The sequence below is a fragment of the Paroedura picta genome, chromosome 1, assembly GCF_049243985.1.
Source record: "Paroedura picta isolate Pp20150507F chromosome 1, Ppicta_v3.0, whole genome shotgun sequence".
NCBI lineage: Eukaryota > Metazoa > Chordata > Lepidosauria > Squamata > Gekkonidae > Paroedura > Paroedura picta.
This window is the reverse complement of record NC_135369.1, coordinates 44,428,656-44,445,505: the sequence shown is the minus strand read 5'-3', so window position 1 is coordinate 44,445,505 and position 16,850 is coordinate 44,428,656. Positions and strand designations below refer to the sequence as shown.

Below are 16,850 nucleotides of genomic sequence, written 5' to 3'. Positions count from 1 at the left end.
ACAGCTGAGGTAACCTGTTTGGAGAAAGGGGAATCAAATCGCCCCTCGGAGTTTATTTATATTAACCGAGGCCCAGCTACAGAAGTAGTTACTCTGACTGGGGAAAGAGCTTAATTTAAGAGTGGAGAGACAGTTCACTTTATATACTGAAGATCCATACCCTGTCAAATACTTTCTGTTAAATGAATATTTATTGTTCATCTCCATTTGTTTCTCCATCTGCCTAGTCAAAGGACCGTTCTACACACTAGAACAAGAGGCTTTCTCAACCTGGGTTTCATGAAACCCTGAGGCTTCTTGATGGCCCTGGAAGGGTTTCCTGAATGGGTGGGGGTTTTAATTACTTTTTAATTTTCTTCCCATTTGCTAAACATTTATGGGGTGATATGATATTTGTTCATGTTAACTGCCCCCCTCTTCCAAAATGGCCAATGAGGGGCCTGAAGGAGGTGGGAAGGGGAGGGGCTCCAGGTGAGCATGTACAAAACTATGCTTCCGAACCATATTCTGCCCAATCGTGTCACTTCTGGAGTTTAGGGAAGCCTGAAAAATGTTTCAGGGGTTTCTCAATGGTAAAAAAGTTGAGAAAGGCTGCTCTACAGTATACCATCAGAGAAGAAGTCTTCCATGCCCACTACAATGAGTAGAAACTGTAATCAAAAATAGGAACCTGGGCATGATTCTGGACGCTTCCCTTTCTAGGTCACAAGACTAGCCCAACTGGCATTTTTCTACCTACACCAGGCAAGGCTACTAATGCTCAATCTGTCCCAGGATCCATGCAACAGTCACCTCCAGGCTGAATTTCTGTAACTCCCTCTACATGGACTTTTCCTTGTCCCTGATCTGGAAATTATAGCTGGTGCAAAATGCAGCTGCTATGGTTCTTACTAGAATACTTTGGAGAGACCATATATAGCCAGTGCTGACGCAGCTGCATTGGTTGCCAGTTGAATACCAGATCAGGTTCAAGGTATTGGTTTTGACCTTTAGGGCCTTCAGTCTGGGCCCAGTGTACCCGAGGGACTGTTTAACTCCCTATGCCCTGTGCAGGGCTCTGTGCTTTTGGATCACTAATAGGCTGGAGGATGTAGTGATGGCCACAGGAATAAACAGCTTTAAAAGGGGATTAGACTGATTCATTGAGGATAAATCTATCAATGGCTATTAGCTATGGTGACTGAGGAGAACCTCCACTAATCCTCTGAGCCCCAGAAACAGGAATCAACATCAGGGAAAGGCCTTGGCTGCTATGCCCTCTAAAAGAACTGGTTGGCCACTAAGGATTCTGGATTAGATGGACCATCGGCTCTTGTTGTATTCTTATGTTCTTCATTACAGCCTCAGTCTAGCAGTTTCCTAGATAAGGGTGCCTTTAGGAAGCACATAGCTTACCTGCTACCAACTCTTTAATCAAACCTTCAAAGGGTTTATAGGATATGTCAGAGTGGAAGAGACTGGAATTCTTCAGTCCAAAGGGCAGTAGCCTCAGAATCCTCCATCCTCTCTCTTCCACTCTGGTTGCCACATACTCCTTGGCTCTATCCAAGAAAAACATATCCCCTCTGCTTGATCAGAGCCTCCAACTATGAATGAGAAGGGGGATGAAGTGTTGCTTGCTCAGGACCACTTGATTTTAAAGAGGGATGGGAAAGAGCCATAGCTGGGAAATTGTGGAAAGTAGGCTACCCACTCTCAGTCATTAACCGTACTGGGGCAAGTAGGACAACTGCGTTCTCCTCTGAGTATTTTCATCATAGCTCAGTCTCTTCAGAAATGTGATTCCCCATGTACCGTATTGCCTATGCTGCCAGCTAGATTTGAGGTGGTCTCGCCTCTACCATGTATGGACTCACAAGGGTTGAAGAACTCTTTATGTATCCTTTGGTGAAAGATGTTAACTGGTCTCATAAACCAAAGAAGGAGGAAGAAATGCTTAAGAAATGGTCAGGAAGCAATGTGTGTGTGTATGTGTTGGGGTATATAGTTTTGATTTGATATTCTTGTGCAGCAATCCACACTAAACAGGAATAACATTTAACATAAGCATCGCTACCCTGCTGGTATTTTCCTAAGCATACCATGTACAGGTGAGTTTGCTAACCTGACAGAAGGCTTCTAGGACAAAGAAGCAAAAGGACAAATTACCTTTGCATTGAGGAAATTCTCCAGTCCAGTTGCCGTTTAGCTGACACACTCGAGAACTGGAACCGACAAGCTGAAATCCAGGATTGCAGGTGAAATGAACTTCATGGTCTACCATGTTCTTGCTGCCAAATCTTTTGCCATTTGGAGGGGCTTCTTGTGCAGGGCAGAACACTACAAATATAATACAAAGGCTATCAGCTGCTCTCAGACAAAATTCACACACTACTCTGATGTGTTGTAGTGTGTGTGTTATAATGTCCATAGTGGCACTGACCACTAATTGAAGTCAGTCTGAAGATTTCTTGCCTGTAGCATGAAACAACAGTGACCCCTCCAAAACCTAGATAACAAAGGCCCACTCAAAATAATCCTTCTGAAAACAGACCACCTCAGCCTGTACAGAATCTCTGTTTTCTTAGAAGCTGCTCCAAATGTATCCCTTTTGTATCTGATCCCCAAATTGTTCCCTGTTCCATTAGAACTTTTACAAAGGACAAAAGAGCCAGCTATAGATATATGAAACACAACTCTGTTTCTTTTTCTCAGATCCACTAGTTCTTGGTGTTGAAAAGCCTGTATGTGGAAATGAACTGGACAGCCAGTTCCATGCATCTACCAGCACATTTTGACAAGTTCTGGAAAACCGGTGTATGCCAAGGCTTGTTACAAGCTGCATCCTGTGTGCCTCACGAGTGCCAAAGCCACAGTCCAAATCATGTTAGTCAGACTTAAGTCTTGTTGACACGACAATGCAATCCTAAGCAGAGTTACATGCTTCTATGACCATTGAAGTCAATGGATTTCGAAGGGAGTGCTTCGTCCTCACTGACTTGTCTGACCAAACTAAAAGGGATACAATTAGTACTGTCTTTGTCTGGACTGAGGCCGAGGTTTTCAAGCAGCTACCAAGGCTTTTTCAGTTGTGGCCGCCAGACTGTAGAACTGCCTATCCCTTTGTCTGCTATACCACTTCCAGACATTCTCTAAAACCATGTTATTCCTGAGGGTGCTAGGGATTTTTACTCCCTGACAATGCTATTTTAATTTGCTTGGGTTTATCTGGCTGCTTTTAACACTATTGGTGTTACTGATGAATGTGTTCATTGATTGCTGTTTTATAGTTGTACTAGAAATTAAGCCCGCTGTACAAAAAATACAGCGGGTACTAGCGGGGTGGGTGGATGGATGGATGGATAGAAGGAAGGAAGAAAGGAAGAAAGAAAGGCAGGAAGACAGAAAGAGAGCAAGCAAGAGGGAGAGAAGGAGGCAGAGAGAGAGGAAGAAAGGAGAGAGAGAAATTAAGGCAGGCAGGCAGGCAGGCAGGAAGGCAGGAAGGCAGGCAGGCAGGCAGGCAGGAAGGCAGGCAGGCAGGCAGGCAGGCAGGAAGGAAGGAAGGAAGGAGAAATTGAAATCTGGGCTGCTGTAATGGCGGCTGTCGGCCGTAGGCTGCGTAGCTTGGGGGATGGGTCGTGAGGTGCTTCACACCTCCCAACTCATCAGTCCAATCCAGAGGCAAGGGGCCAATTGTTGCCCCCCCATCCCAGACCGAGCCCTCCCCCACACCCCTTACTGCTTTATTTATACTGCTCCCACGGAACGGTGTAAAGATGTCTTTTTTAATGGTTGCTTATATGAGTGATTTTGTACTGCTGTTTGCTTCATCTTCAGGCTACCAAGGTCAGGCTAGATAGAAATCTTTCTCATAAATAAATAAAATTAATAGCATGTTACAAGATGTCAATGTGTTCAGCAGACATTATTTGCCTTTGTGTGGGGCTCATTTCACAAATCTTAAAAATAACTATATCTTGAATATGCTATTGCATGTGAGCCATGTGCATTTTTTAATGGAACATCTAAAGAATTCAGTAGAACTAATTAATTCACATTCCATATTGAAGGCATTCTGTGTCTGTGCTGAAATCATTCTTACACAGGTATCTTACCCCACCTCAGAGATAATAGTCCTTTCTTCAGAGAGGCTGTCAGTGTTATGGCTGATGTGTATTTACAAAGTGTCTCTGGGATTTTTTAAAATGAGCATACTGGAGGATAAAACTGGGGATCCTTAGTGAGGCACTACTCTTTTGAGGGATTCAAATTCATTTCCCATTTTTAAAATGCAGAGTAAAGAAAGGTTTTAGAAAATCCTCATTATTATTATTATTATTATTATTATTATTATTATTATTATTATTATTATTTAGATTTATTTCCCGCCACTCCCCGTAGGTTTGTGGTGGGTCACAATAATCCTATCCCCAGTAAAATACTCATTAAAAGACTTTAAAAACAATCACAACATGGCAGAAGCTCTCATTATTCCTACCCCTGCTATCAGAGGGTGGGGAGGAGATCTAACTTACGATGTCCGGGGAGGGGGGGGGGAATGCTGGCACTCATTCGCTGACCCCGGCCTCAACCAAAAACCTGGTGGAAGAGCTCCGTCTTGCAGGCCCTGCAGAAAGCTGGTAAGTCCTGCAGGGCCCCGCAGCTCACCCGGGAGCTCATTCCACCAGGTAGGGGCCAGGACCGAAAAGGCCCTGGTCGAGGCCAGGCGTGCTTCTCTAGAGCCAGGAACGATCAGGAGATTCTCCCCCGGTGGTGCTTAAAGCCCTGCGAGGGATATAGGGTGGTAGGCGGTCCCTCAGGTATGTGGGTCCCAACCCACATATAGCCTTAAAGGTCAAAACCAGAACCTTGAACCTGATTCGGGCAGCAATTGGCAACCAATGCAGCTGCCTCAGCACAGGCTGGATATGGGCCCTCCAAGGTGTACCAGTGAGGACCCGAGCAGCTGCGTTTTGCACTAGCTGGAGTTTCCGGATCAGAGATAAGGGTAGGCTGGCATAGAGCGTGTTACAGAAATCTATTCTGGAGGTGACTGTTGCATGGATCACTGTAGCCAAGTGGTCAGGGGACAGGTAGGACGCTAGTAGTCGGGCCTGGCGAAGATAGAAAAACACCTGACCCGCTACTCTCTTGACCTGAGCCTCCATAGTCAGGGAGGTATCGATGGTCACCCCCAGATTCCTGGCCTGGGGCACAATGGTAAGTTGCACTCCTGCCAGGGTGGGTAAGTGTGCTGCCTGGTCCTGCCCTCTGCCTCCCAGCCACAGGACCTCCATCTTGGAGGGGTTGAGTTTCAGGGGACTCTGCTCAAACCATTCAGTCACTGCTTCCAAACATCTGGCGAATGGTTCCGGGGGGGAGTCCAGGCGGCCGTCCATGAGGAGATAGAGCTGGGTGTCATCAGCGTACTGGTGGCAACCCAGCCCCAAACTCCATACCAGTTGGGCCAGAGGGCGCATAAAGATGTTGAATAACGTGGGGGAGAGGACTGTGCCCTGCGGTACCCCACAAAGGAGTCCGTAGGCACGCGAGAACTCTTTCCCCACCGCAACCCTCTGGGTCCGGTTCTGGAGAAAGGAGTGTATCCAGTGCAAGGCTGTGCTCCGTATTCCTGTGCCGGTGAGGTGATGGATCAGAAGGTCGTGATCCACGATGTCAAAGACCGCCAATAGATCCAAAAGGACCAACATGGCCGACCCACCTCCGTCCTTCATGTTCTCCCAGAAATAGAATATTGAAAACTTCAGACACAATTATGAAAACTGATAACTCTGAAACCTTCTCTCAGTTTACTTACTGTCAAGGTTTAGAATCACAGAATCATAGAGTTGGAAGGTACCTCCACGATCATCTAGTCCAGTGGTTCCCAAACTTATCTGGCCTACTGCCCCCTTTCCAGAAAAAATATTACTCAGCCCCCTGGAAATTAATTTTTTAAAAAATTTTAATAGTTATTCATCGCCCCCAAATGCACCTGTGGCCCATCGCCGCCCCCCTGGATCACTGCAGCCCCCACCAGGGGGCGGTAGCGCCCACTTTGGGAATCACTGATCTAGTCCAACCCCCTGCAGAATCCAGGAAATTCACAAATACCTGCCCATCCACAGTAACCCCAATTCCATGACCAGATGATCCCCCCCCCCGGAAAAAAAACAGAATCTCTGGCCAGTCTTGCCTGGAGATGATTCAACTACCAACCCTGGTTTCCAAATGACAGAGATCGGTTCCCCTCGAGCAAATGGCTTCTTTGGAAGGTGGACTCTGTGACATCACACCCCTACTGAGCTTCCTTTCCTCCCCCAACTCCACATTTTTCAACTCTATTATTCCATGATTCTATGATTCTAACCCCAAAGTGGTGACCGGCATTTCCCTGGCCACAAGAGCCAAGCATAGACATAGTCCCTTCTGCCCACCCACTTACAATCTGTCTAAATTCACAGAATCAACATTTCTGTGAGGTGTTTATCTAGCCTCTACTTAAAAACTTCAAAGGAAGGTAAACCCACCACATCTCAAGGAAGTCTGTTTCACTGAGGAATCACTTAAGCTCTCAGAAACTTCTTCTGGATGATTAGCTGAAAATTCTTTTGAATTAATTTCAACCCATTGGTTCTGATCTGACCCTCTGGAGCAACACAAAACAACTGTTTTTTTCTATAAGTGATGCCAATCAACAATCTAGCTGCCATATTTTTCCTCAGTTGAAGTTAGCCAAAGCATGGACAGACTATTTCCTGAGTTGTTTACAGTGAGTAAAGTATTGGTCAGGTACAAGCTGTCTCCTTCCTCTGCTAGATTTGACAAGAGTTGGGGTTGGTTTTTTTTTTTTTTTTTACCAGTTGGTAGGTCTGGAGTAGCTTTAGTCACTGTGTTTTGGAGAGCTGTCAGTCGGTGCTTCATGATTCGGATTCCCTCGACAAAACGTGTTTCCTGTCCCTTCAGCAGCTGCTGCATTTGGCGGATGGCAGCCAGAAGTTGCTGTTTGTTCATGCAGTTCTGGGGAAAGAAGGATGAAAAGAAACTAGATAATTGTTACCCTAAGTGCTAGTCCTGGTGATGATGCTTTTGCTACCTCTCCTGTGCATCAATCTGTATCATGATAGTTCGAGAAATCTCTAGCCCTAGAGAAGAGGTAGGGATGGGGCAACTGGGGCATATCTAAGCAGAAGATACTACCTAGAGACCATCTCCAGAATGTCTCTGTAAAGTGACTCTTCATCCAAAAAACAATAATCAGAAGTAATCAAGGACTTCCAGGAACCTGTATTTGTTTCTTTAAACATCTGCAGCCATCTGTGGTCTACACCTATGAGATAAGTATAATTAGGAAGCAATTGTCCCAATGTCTTCTGGATTTATATCTTGCCCTCCCTCCAAAAAAAACTCCGACAAGATACTAGGAGGCCCATGAACACACTGCTAATGTGCTTTTATTCCTCATTAACAGCCATGCAGGCCTTGGTTCAAATAGGGCAGTGGCATTCGGAAGAATGGGATGACTCATTCCCCTATCATGCTTACATTTTCTTTGTCTATAGCTGCTATTTGACCTATTTGAGGAATATAAAGATTGCCTCAAAATGACAGACTGTACAATATTTGTTTTACTGACATGATATTATAGTTATGTTGGCAGTCATGAGTTACAATTTGTAGCATGTTTTTTGCCTTGGTTTTCCATTCAATTTGGAAGTGATTTGCAGGAAGTATATCCTCACCCAAGAGGCACTATGCAGAAAAGCAATTCTGTGTGGTCTCATTCTGAAGGGCATTGGAGATGGGTACCTTGGTCTCGTGGCTGTGAAGTTGTGTTATTGTGCCATTCTGGTGTTCATGCTTTTTTTTGCAATATAACAAATATGCAGTAGAAACTACTTCTCATGCAAGGAATCAACCCCACTAAATGCCAAACACTCAAGAAAATGGTCCGAGTTTTACAGAATTTACAGAATAAATACTAATTAACCTAAAAAATTGGACATGGTAGCATCCAATATGATGAAATGTGAGAAAATATTTGTACCCCCAAGGGGATTCTTGCAAAAACAGGCACTGAAGTAAACACAAAGCTTTCAATCTAACATCAAAGTAATACAGATCTTTTATTTCTGGTATGTGTGGTCAAAGGAAGAAGGAGAGACTTAAGGAGAGATCAAGAGATATGAAACTGGCATATCGGAAGCATTCAATTATTCATCAAAGAGATATTTCAGATATGTGTTTTCCCTTTAATTGTCTATAAAACTGGGTCCTTTTCTCTAGTCTGATATTTGGCAATCTTCCTTGGAGGAAGGACATAACTTCTGAATATTTAATCCAAATTATATGGAATTGAAAATACTACAACTGTAAACATGTTTCTCATTTTAATCAATAAAAGCATAAATCCATTATTAGTCTTGCTGCTTTGCAATCATACTGTTATGAATTTATTTATAAAAGACCATGATCACATTGCAGTGTGAATGCAAGAGTATATAAGAAGGAACAGAGAGGAACCCTAAGCCCTCCAAAGCTCCTATAAATCTATCTAATACTCAACATGGACAAATTTGTGTAAGCTTAAATCCAGAGATCAGAGACATGAACTGACTAGATATCTTTCTACAAAGCTGAGAAAACCCAAAATTTGCAGGAAAAAAACTCAAATTTAAAAGTGAAAAAAATATATATTGGGGGGCTTTTTGCACGCCTTCAAAATAGCACAATGGTTGCCAATTGAAAACGCTACTGATTTGCTGTTTTGCACAATGTCGTCGACAATCTGCCACACACCTGAAACCAATCTGCAAAAAGCGCTTCCTTGTAGCGCTTTCAGGGAAATCCCCAAAAGTGGATTCACCCTCCGGAAAGCGATACACTCCTGCAACCAATCTGCAACACTAGCGAAAAAGACCTGTGCGTTAACATTGTTGCGGTTTCTTCAAAGTCCCTCCTCCTGAGCCTGTCCTCCAAACTTCCGGCGAACTGTTCGCCATTTTTTTTTTCTCTGAGCGAGCGGGGATAACGCACCAGCGAGCCTCTTTCAGTTTAGAGGCTTCCCTGGCTTCAGTCCCTCCCCTTCAGTCACTAAGCACACACATTTTACACATTCATTCAGCCGAAAATCGGGCCCGTGAGAGGGGGGGGAGGGGGATTTTTTTTTTCCACTCGGAGGCAGCGTGGCCACGATCAAATGACAGCTCAAACAGAGGCTTCCCCGGCTTCAGTCCCTCCCCTTCAGTCACTAAGCACACACATTTTACACATTCATTCAGCCGAAAATCGGGCCCGTGATAGGGGGGGAGGGGGGATTTTTTTTTTCCACTTGGAGGCAGCGTGGCCACGATCAAATGACAGCTCAAACAGAGGCTTCCCCGGCTTCAGTCCCTCCCCTTCAGTCACTAAGCACACACATTTTACACATTCATTCAGCCGAAAATCAGGCCCGTGAGAGGGGGGGGAGGGGGGATTTTTTTTTCCACTCGGAGGCAGCGTGGCCACGATCAAATGACAGCTCAAACAGAGGCTTCCCCGGCTTCAGTCCCTCCCCTTCAGTCACTAAGCACACACATTTTACACATTCATTCAGCCGAAAATCGGGCCCGTGAGAGGGGGGAAGGGGGATTTTTTTTCCACTCGGAGGCAGCGTGGCCACGATCAAATGACAGCTCAAACAGAGGCTTCCCCGGCTTCAGTCCCTCCCCTTCAGTCACTAAGCACACTTCAGTCACTAAGCACACTACTAAGCAGTCACTTTATTTTTTACACAGTCATTCAGCCGAAAATCGGGCCCGTGAGGGGGGGGTTTCACTCGGAGGCAGCGTGGCAACGATCAAACGACAGCTCAAACACCCCAGGCAGCTGGATGGGTCTCTCCGTTGCAACGAATCTACACAGATTCGTTACAATGGGTGTTTTTTTTTTTTTTAAACCTTTCTTAAAGGGAAAGGGGCTGTTTGGGAGCATGCTAACGGCTGCCCATTGGCTGCTTGACGGCCAGGGGCGGGATGAGCTCGGCAATAGCGCTTCCTTTCTAGCGATTTCTGCCGAGACCGGAAGCCTGTGGGAAACGCTACAAAACACAACTAGATACCACTACAAAGGCAGGTATGCATAACGACGAATTCCACTATTTTAAATGGCGATTTTTCATTCAGTGACCAATTTGCTACAAAGATCCCGGTGCGTAAAGCCCCTGGGATTTTACCCCCCAATAATAGCAGCAACAACTGTCACTTCAAGAAATGAATGTCCTCAGCAACCATTGCTAGGCAAACACAACACTATTGCCAGCCTTCAAGCCTTGGTTTCTGTCAGTAATGTCAGGGGGGGGGCAGGGCCATTTCTAGGGCTATTTTTGGCATTTGAAAGATGACTTATCAGGGCTGTAATTGCCAAAAACTACTCAGCAACTTGATACCACTTGACTAGCATGACTCACCCAAGGCTGGGCTACTTGTTATTGCTGAACAGCAATCACCACATGAAAACTGTTGTGGTGTAGTGGTTAGAGTTACAGTCTTGGATCTGGGAGGCCCAAGTTCAAAATGCCATTCATTGGGTGGCCTTGGGCCAGTCACACACAATCAGCTTAAACCACCCCATAGGGTTGTTGTAGGAATAAAATGGAACAGAGAATGATGAAAAGTACTTTGGGTTTCCATTGCAGAGAAAGGTATGATATAAATAAAACATATAAACAATAAGTACAGCTGAAAATGGGGGAAAATAAAACATTAATTGGTTTTTGACTGGGAACAATGCAGGGAAAGATATGGGTGTAGAGGCTACCAAGAGGCGGGGAAACTGTCCTCAGCCCAGCAGCCAGTAGTATGCAACTAGGCCTGGCTTAGCAGCCAGTAAGACACAACTGGGTCACAGCTTTACTGGGCAGAGGGGGCCAGGAGAGAGAAGGAGGGAAAGCTGAAGACAAGAGAGCAGATAAAAGTAGGTTAGCTGGGACGGAGAGAAAGAAGCAGGTAAAAAGGCTATGAAGGCTTTCATAGAAAGGGAAAAGGAAATAGTATATGAGAGGAATGAAATGCCTACTGCAATCCTTACAGGTACTGCCTTCCCAGTTCTCATCACCAGCTAATTCAGTAGTAGGGTTGCCAGGCCCAACCTGGAAAGCAGTGAGAGACTGGTGGGGGATTGCTGCTGGCCATTGGCATGATGTCACTTCCAGGAACACTTGCAGGGATGTCAGTCCCTCTAGGGATTGCCAAAATCCACAGAGTTTCAACCAATTCCTAGAGCGGTATTCCACCACTTCCAGTTTTTTCAGGAACTGATGTCACACTGTTGGCCACCAGTCATTTTTTAAACATTCATATTTCTTGTACTACAGCTCTGAGCATCCCCAGTCCTCATAAGGGGACTGACAACCCTATTCAGCACTGCTGTCGCTGGCCAGACTGACTCTTCTGTATCCCTGGCTGCAAGCAGTTTGGTTTGAGATAACATTCTATAAAGAAATGCTTACTTCAATAACCATGCATGTATGGATAAGCTGCTCTGACTTTAGGGGAAGTTTAGCTATTTAAGTTTAACTAGAAGATTAGCTATCTCTTAACTTCATTGATACCCAAACTGATTTTGATCAACCAGTTAAGATATAACTTCTGCAATATTTCTGAATATTTTACAGTTTTTGAAATGGAAAAAGAAATTCTTAAAGGTATATTTGAGGCTTACAAACACTGATAATAAGCATGTAAAGTTTTAAGATCAAGGCATTCTTTTAATGCGTCCAGAACTCAGATGTTGTTCAGCTCAGTTTTCTGAAATTTGGCAGAACTGCATCCATCTCTCTGTAGATTCTAAATATCAAACCTTAGGCAGACAACAAAAATTGTCTAGGTTTTATGGTTAATTCAATTTTCAAGCATTATAGCAGAAGAACTGTACCCTGCTTTTAATTCACAATAAATGTGTCCCAGCCATCAGTAGCCTGGGGAAGCCCGGATATAAGACTTATATTCAATAGAGAAATACCAGATGAAAACAAAGATGAAAAACTTTTAATTCATGTCCAGCATTTTGCATTTACTAATAGCTTTGATACAGCAGAGGATTTCTGCGGATGGAAAGGGGTGAGAATTTTTACTGATTGCCCTTCCTGTTGCAGACCACCACCTATGTTTTTCAGTGTGTGTGTGGGGGTGTCCCTCAGTTTCTCGAGAGCAAAATTTCATGGGAGATTTTGAGGTGTGTGTGTGGGGAAGGGAAGCCCCACTCCAAGGACTGATATCTCGTCTATCAGCTGACATTACTTCCTTCTTAATACCTTGTTCACACTGCTTGTCTTTTTGATTTTCCTATATATAGCATGACTGTTGGCAATTCAAAGAATGTCTATGAAAGCCAGGGGTCACCAGCATTAATCATGGTGTGATATGACTGCATTTGCAAGATGAGGCAGAAGAAAGCAAAGTGAAGGGCAAGAAAAGATCAAATCTTGACAGGAGATACGTGTATATTCCCTAGTGAAAATAAAAACTGTCAGCCTAAAAGCAAGTAAATTCATCATGAATGAAGGAGTTCAAACAAACTGAGGGAAAGTTTCTACTAGGCAATATGCAGCTTACTGCAGTTACTGTAATGAATGCCCCCCCCCATCAAGTTACTACAACATGCATGCTCATGTTTATTATTAAGGAAATAAGACCACATGTTGATCTGGAGAGTTCAGTGCAAGATGGGAACTTACCTGGGAAGCTTGAGATTCCTGACATACTGCTAGGCAGAAAGAGAGGAAAAGGCTGCATTGGAATCCAGAAATCATGGTCCTGTTACTCCCAGACAGAATCCTCGGGTTGCTTTGAAGTGCTTCACTGAGTAGTTGCTCCAGCAGTAAAGTTTCAGTGGCTGCAAATCACTGGGGTGTGTGTTTGTGTGATATTGCCAAGATTTTCCTTCCTGAGCTCAGGAGTGACTGCAGCATCCCCCTCCCCCCCTGGGTTTTTTCATAGAGCAAAATGCTCAGCTTCAACTCCTCATTGGTGGACTGCCTTTGCTGCCAGTCAGGGTTCCTCTTCTACCCCCGGAGATTTTACACAGTAACACCTAAGAGTTTTGGCTCCTAACGAGCAAATGACATGTCTCTTCTGCCAATGCTGCTCCCCCCCCCTGCACTTTAGGAAGCAGCAAGTTGAGTGGAAAAAAATATGAATATTTCCTGGTGCAGAACAGCCAATAATTATGGATATTAATTCTGATTTATAGCCTGTCCTGACCAAAGACGGTTTATAGTAATCATAACGGTTATGTAAAAACGTATGACACATTTGAGTTTTCCACTTGGGCTTGTTTTAGGAAGTCAGGAGGTGGAAAACGTAATCTGTATGCCACTTGAGTGGATTCAAAGTGTTTCACATATATGAGCTGAGTAAGCCCCACAACAGCCTTGTAAGGTTGGCCATAGCAGCAATTGTTATGGTTGCAAGTGTTAACTACCAAACCACAGAGTCAACACTATAGCACCATTGCTTCTTTATTAATTAATTAGCAGTGTATTCTAAAAACCCTTTCCTGGGAGTAATCCCCACTGAGTAGACTTCAACAGGAAGTAGCATGAGGCATCAGGGGGATGCTAAGAGATAGGGCTGCCAAGTCTCCTGGATTAATGGGGGACCTCATGCAAGTTGGAAGAGTTTAAATATGCAGAATGATAGGGCACCAAGCTGCTTAAAAATACAAAATAGTTTTACTTAGAAGGGAAACAATATTTTTATGTTTATATGTTTATATGTTTATATGTTTATATGTTTATATGTTTATATGTTTATATGTTTATATGTTTTTATTTTTATTTTTATTTTTATTTTTATTTTTAGGAAACAAGAAAGAGGGGGGAAGAGAGAGTCCTTAAAGGCTAACTAAATCTGACCTATCTATTTTCATGCATTCATTCTGTTGTGGAGGCAAGCAGTGAGGAAGTGTTCAAAGGAGTAGGAAGTCTCCAATTGAGCCAATTACAATAGCAATCCCCAATCTGTGGGCCCCGGACCACATGTGGTCCTTCAACTAATTGGAGGTGGGCCCCGAAAGACGCCTTCTCCCCCCCCCAGCCCTTTACTTCATCCCCCCCGGCCCTTTACAACACACTTCGGGTGTCATTGTCTCCCATCAGTCCCAGATGGGACTATCTCATTGCAGAGAAACAAGCTCAGGGTTCCCATTGATTTGTCATTGTCATGAGTTAAAATTTCCATGAAAATAAAATGTTCCTTATGTTCATTGTTGTGGCGTGTCTGTATCTTATTTTGAAGGGATGTTTAAACATTACCATAGTGATCAGAGAGCGTTAGGGCAGTGGTTGAGAGTAGAGGAGTAAACTACCCCCCCACCGGGCCTCAGTAAAAGGCGTTGAGTGGTCCCCGGTGATAAAAAGGTTGGGGACCACTGAATTACAACATAAGAGGAGATAACCTGAAAAACATCAGGAAGTTCCTATTCTAATTATGCTAACTATCTCCTCTAATGCCCCCTGTAGGATAGTCATATCTTTTTGAATCATGCACATGACAGATCTTGCTTATTCCGAAAATACTGATAATCCTTTTCTCCTGCCTCCACACAGCGGGTCAGCTGGGGAGGGGAATAGAAGGAAGAATTGCCAGCAACAAGGTGGAGGTGTTTTCTGGTTCATGGATGGCAGTGCAATTCAATGCAGAATTGGTGGTGGAGGAAAGTGCTGCCAAGTCATGGCTGACTTATGGTGACCCTGTAGGGCAGGGGTAGTCAAACTGCGGCCCTCCAGATGTCCATGGACTACAGCATTCGCTGGCAGGGGCTCATGGGAATTGTAGTCCATGGACATCTGGAGGGCCATAGTTTGACTACCCTTGCTGTAGGGTTTTCAAGGAATGGGACATCAGAGGTGGCTGGCCAGTGCCTCCCTCCACATTATAACCTTGGTATTCCATGGAAGAGAGCCTCTTGTGGTGCAGAGTGGTAAGGCAGCAGACATGCAGTCTGAAAGCTGTGCCCATGAGACTGGGAATTCGATCCCTGCAGCCGGCTCAAGGTCGACTCAGCCTTCCATCCTTCTGAGGTCGGTAAAATGAGTACCCAGCTCGCTGGGGGGTAAACGGTAATGACTGGGGAAGGCACTGGCAAACCTCCCCATATTGAGTCTGCCATGAAAACACAAGAGGGAATCTGCCAAGGGTCAGACATGACCCAGTGCTTGCACAAGGGGATACCTTTACTTTTACCTTATTCCATGGAAGTCTCCCATCCAAATTCTAGCCAGGGCCAACCCTGCTTAGCTTCTGTGATCTGACAAGATCAAGCCAGCCTGGGCTATCCAAGTCAGATGCACAGTCTCTTGATATAAGCACCTCCAAGACCATTAAAATACCAATTACTGTTGTATAACCACTAATTGCATCTTTGTATTTTTTAAGATTTAATGTCTTGACAAAGCTAGTGGGCGAAATGCGCTGGGACTGTTGAACATAAAAGAGTAAAGAAATAATAGAAGATTGAAGACTCTTCAGGAGTCTATTTTGGAAATTTTGTTTGCCACCTTGGTATCCCAGTGCCTCAATACTTGATTTGAACCTCCAGATGGAGCCTGGAGATCTCCTGGAATCATAACTCCAAACTATGTAGATCTGTTGCTCTGGAAGATGGAGTAAATGACATTATACCCTGCTGCAGTCTCTCCCCTCCCGAAACCCCACTCTCCCCAATTCCTACCCCCATATATCAGGAATTACTTACCAAGTTACATTTGCAACTGCCCTCTGCATTCCTGCCTATATGAACCATTGATTCCATTCCTCTCTCTGCTCCTTATTCCAAATACTTCAAATGTATTGAAAGGGAAGTATTCTGGAGGGTACCCCTTCAAACAGCAGGTGGCAGGGATGGGTCATGTTTATATGTATAATTTTTAATCTCTTTCCCCTGTAAGGGGGCGGCTTTGCATTCTTTCAGTGCTTCTCAGAGTAAAGCGCTGTGGATATGCACTGAGCTAATGAACCATGAAGAGCTTTTTCGCACATCTCTTTTCCTGCAGGGAACTTGCTTGTCACACAGGTTGGGGGGGGGGGGGAATCAAAAAGAAGGTGTCCTGCTTGCACTCCTCAGAATTCAGTCACTACAGGCTACCACCTCAGGGCCAAATCACACATGCTTGCTAGAGATCAGTCAGTTGATCCCCTCATGTGTCCTTTGGTAGTGGAAAGCATCGGGGGAGGGGGTGATATGGGATGCAGCCATTGTACTGGGAAAAGGGGTGTTTAATTCCTCCTCCAGTTTCATTTTCTAAATTCCAAGCATTCCCCAGCTATTTTAATCCTTTGGAGGAAAAACAGGAGAGGGGGGGGGGGGACGATGACGGTATTAGTGCCTGACTTTATTGCCTCCTAGGCCTTAAAGCAGTCAAAAGAGGCATTTTCAGTCCTGGAAACTGCTCAGGGATAAAGTCTATCAGTGCCATGTTCCATAGCCATACTCTGCCAGTTGCTTTTATGCAACTCACCTATGCATCTGTGGATCTACTCATAGATACTCAGTGTCATCTATAATTTGACCTTTTGTCTAAGGAACAGCTCTACAACTGGTTAATGTGTTGTAATGTTAAGTTCCTGCAAGATTCATCAGCTAGTAAAAGCCTGTCATATAGGCTAGTCCACCAATGGGAGCTCTCCAGTGTTTTATACAAGATTAATACAATGTTTCCAGTGCTTTATACAATGTGTGACTGTGTAACACTTTTTTATAACATGTAAACTCCAACCAAAATAACACAAAACAGCTTTTGAGTCCGCAAGAGCTCTTTCTCATCCTGGATGTTGAAGGGATGGTGGAAAGATGTTTCAGGTTATGAAGGAGGAATCCTCAGGACTTAACAG

The 16,850-nt window shown here is 44.4% G+C and overlaps 1 protein-coding gene across 1 annotated transcript in view; it reads right to left on the bottom strand.

Moving 5' to 3' along the window:
* FBLN7 (fibulin 7) overlaps positions 1 to 12,927 on the bottom strand; it is a 29,810-nt gene extending 16,883 nt beyond the window's left edge. Inside the window, exons 1-3 of the mRNA XM_077336277.1 lie at positions 12,695 to 12,927; positions 6,840 to 6,999; positions 2,149 to 2,319 (exon numbers count right to left, since the gene is read on the bottom strand). Of these exons, the coding sequence (XP_077192392.1) occupies positions 2,149 to 2,319; positions 6,840 to 6,999; positions 12,695 to 12,769 (406 nt within the window). The 5' untranslated portion in view covers positions 12,770 to 12,927. The remainder of the gene's footprint in view (positions 1 to 2,148; positions 2,320 to 6,839; positions 7,000 to 12,694) is intronic.
* Between the last annotated feature and the right edge of the window lie 3,923 nt (positions 12,928 to 16,850).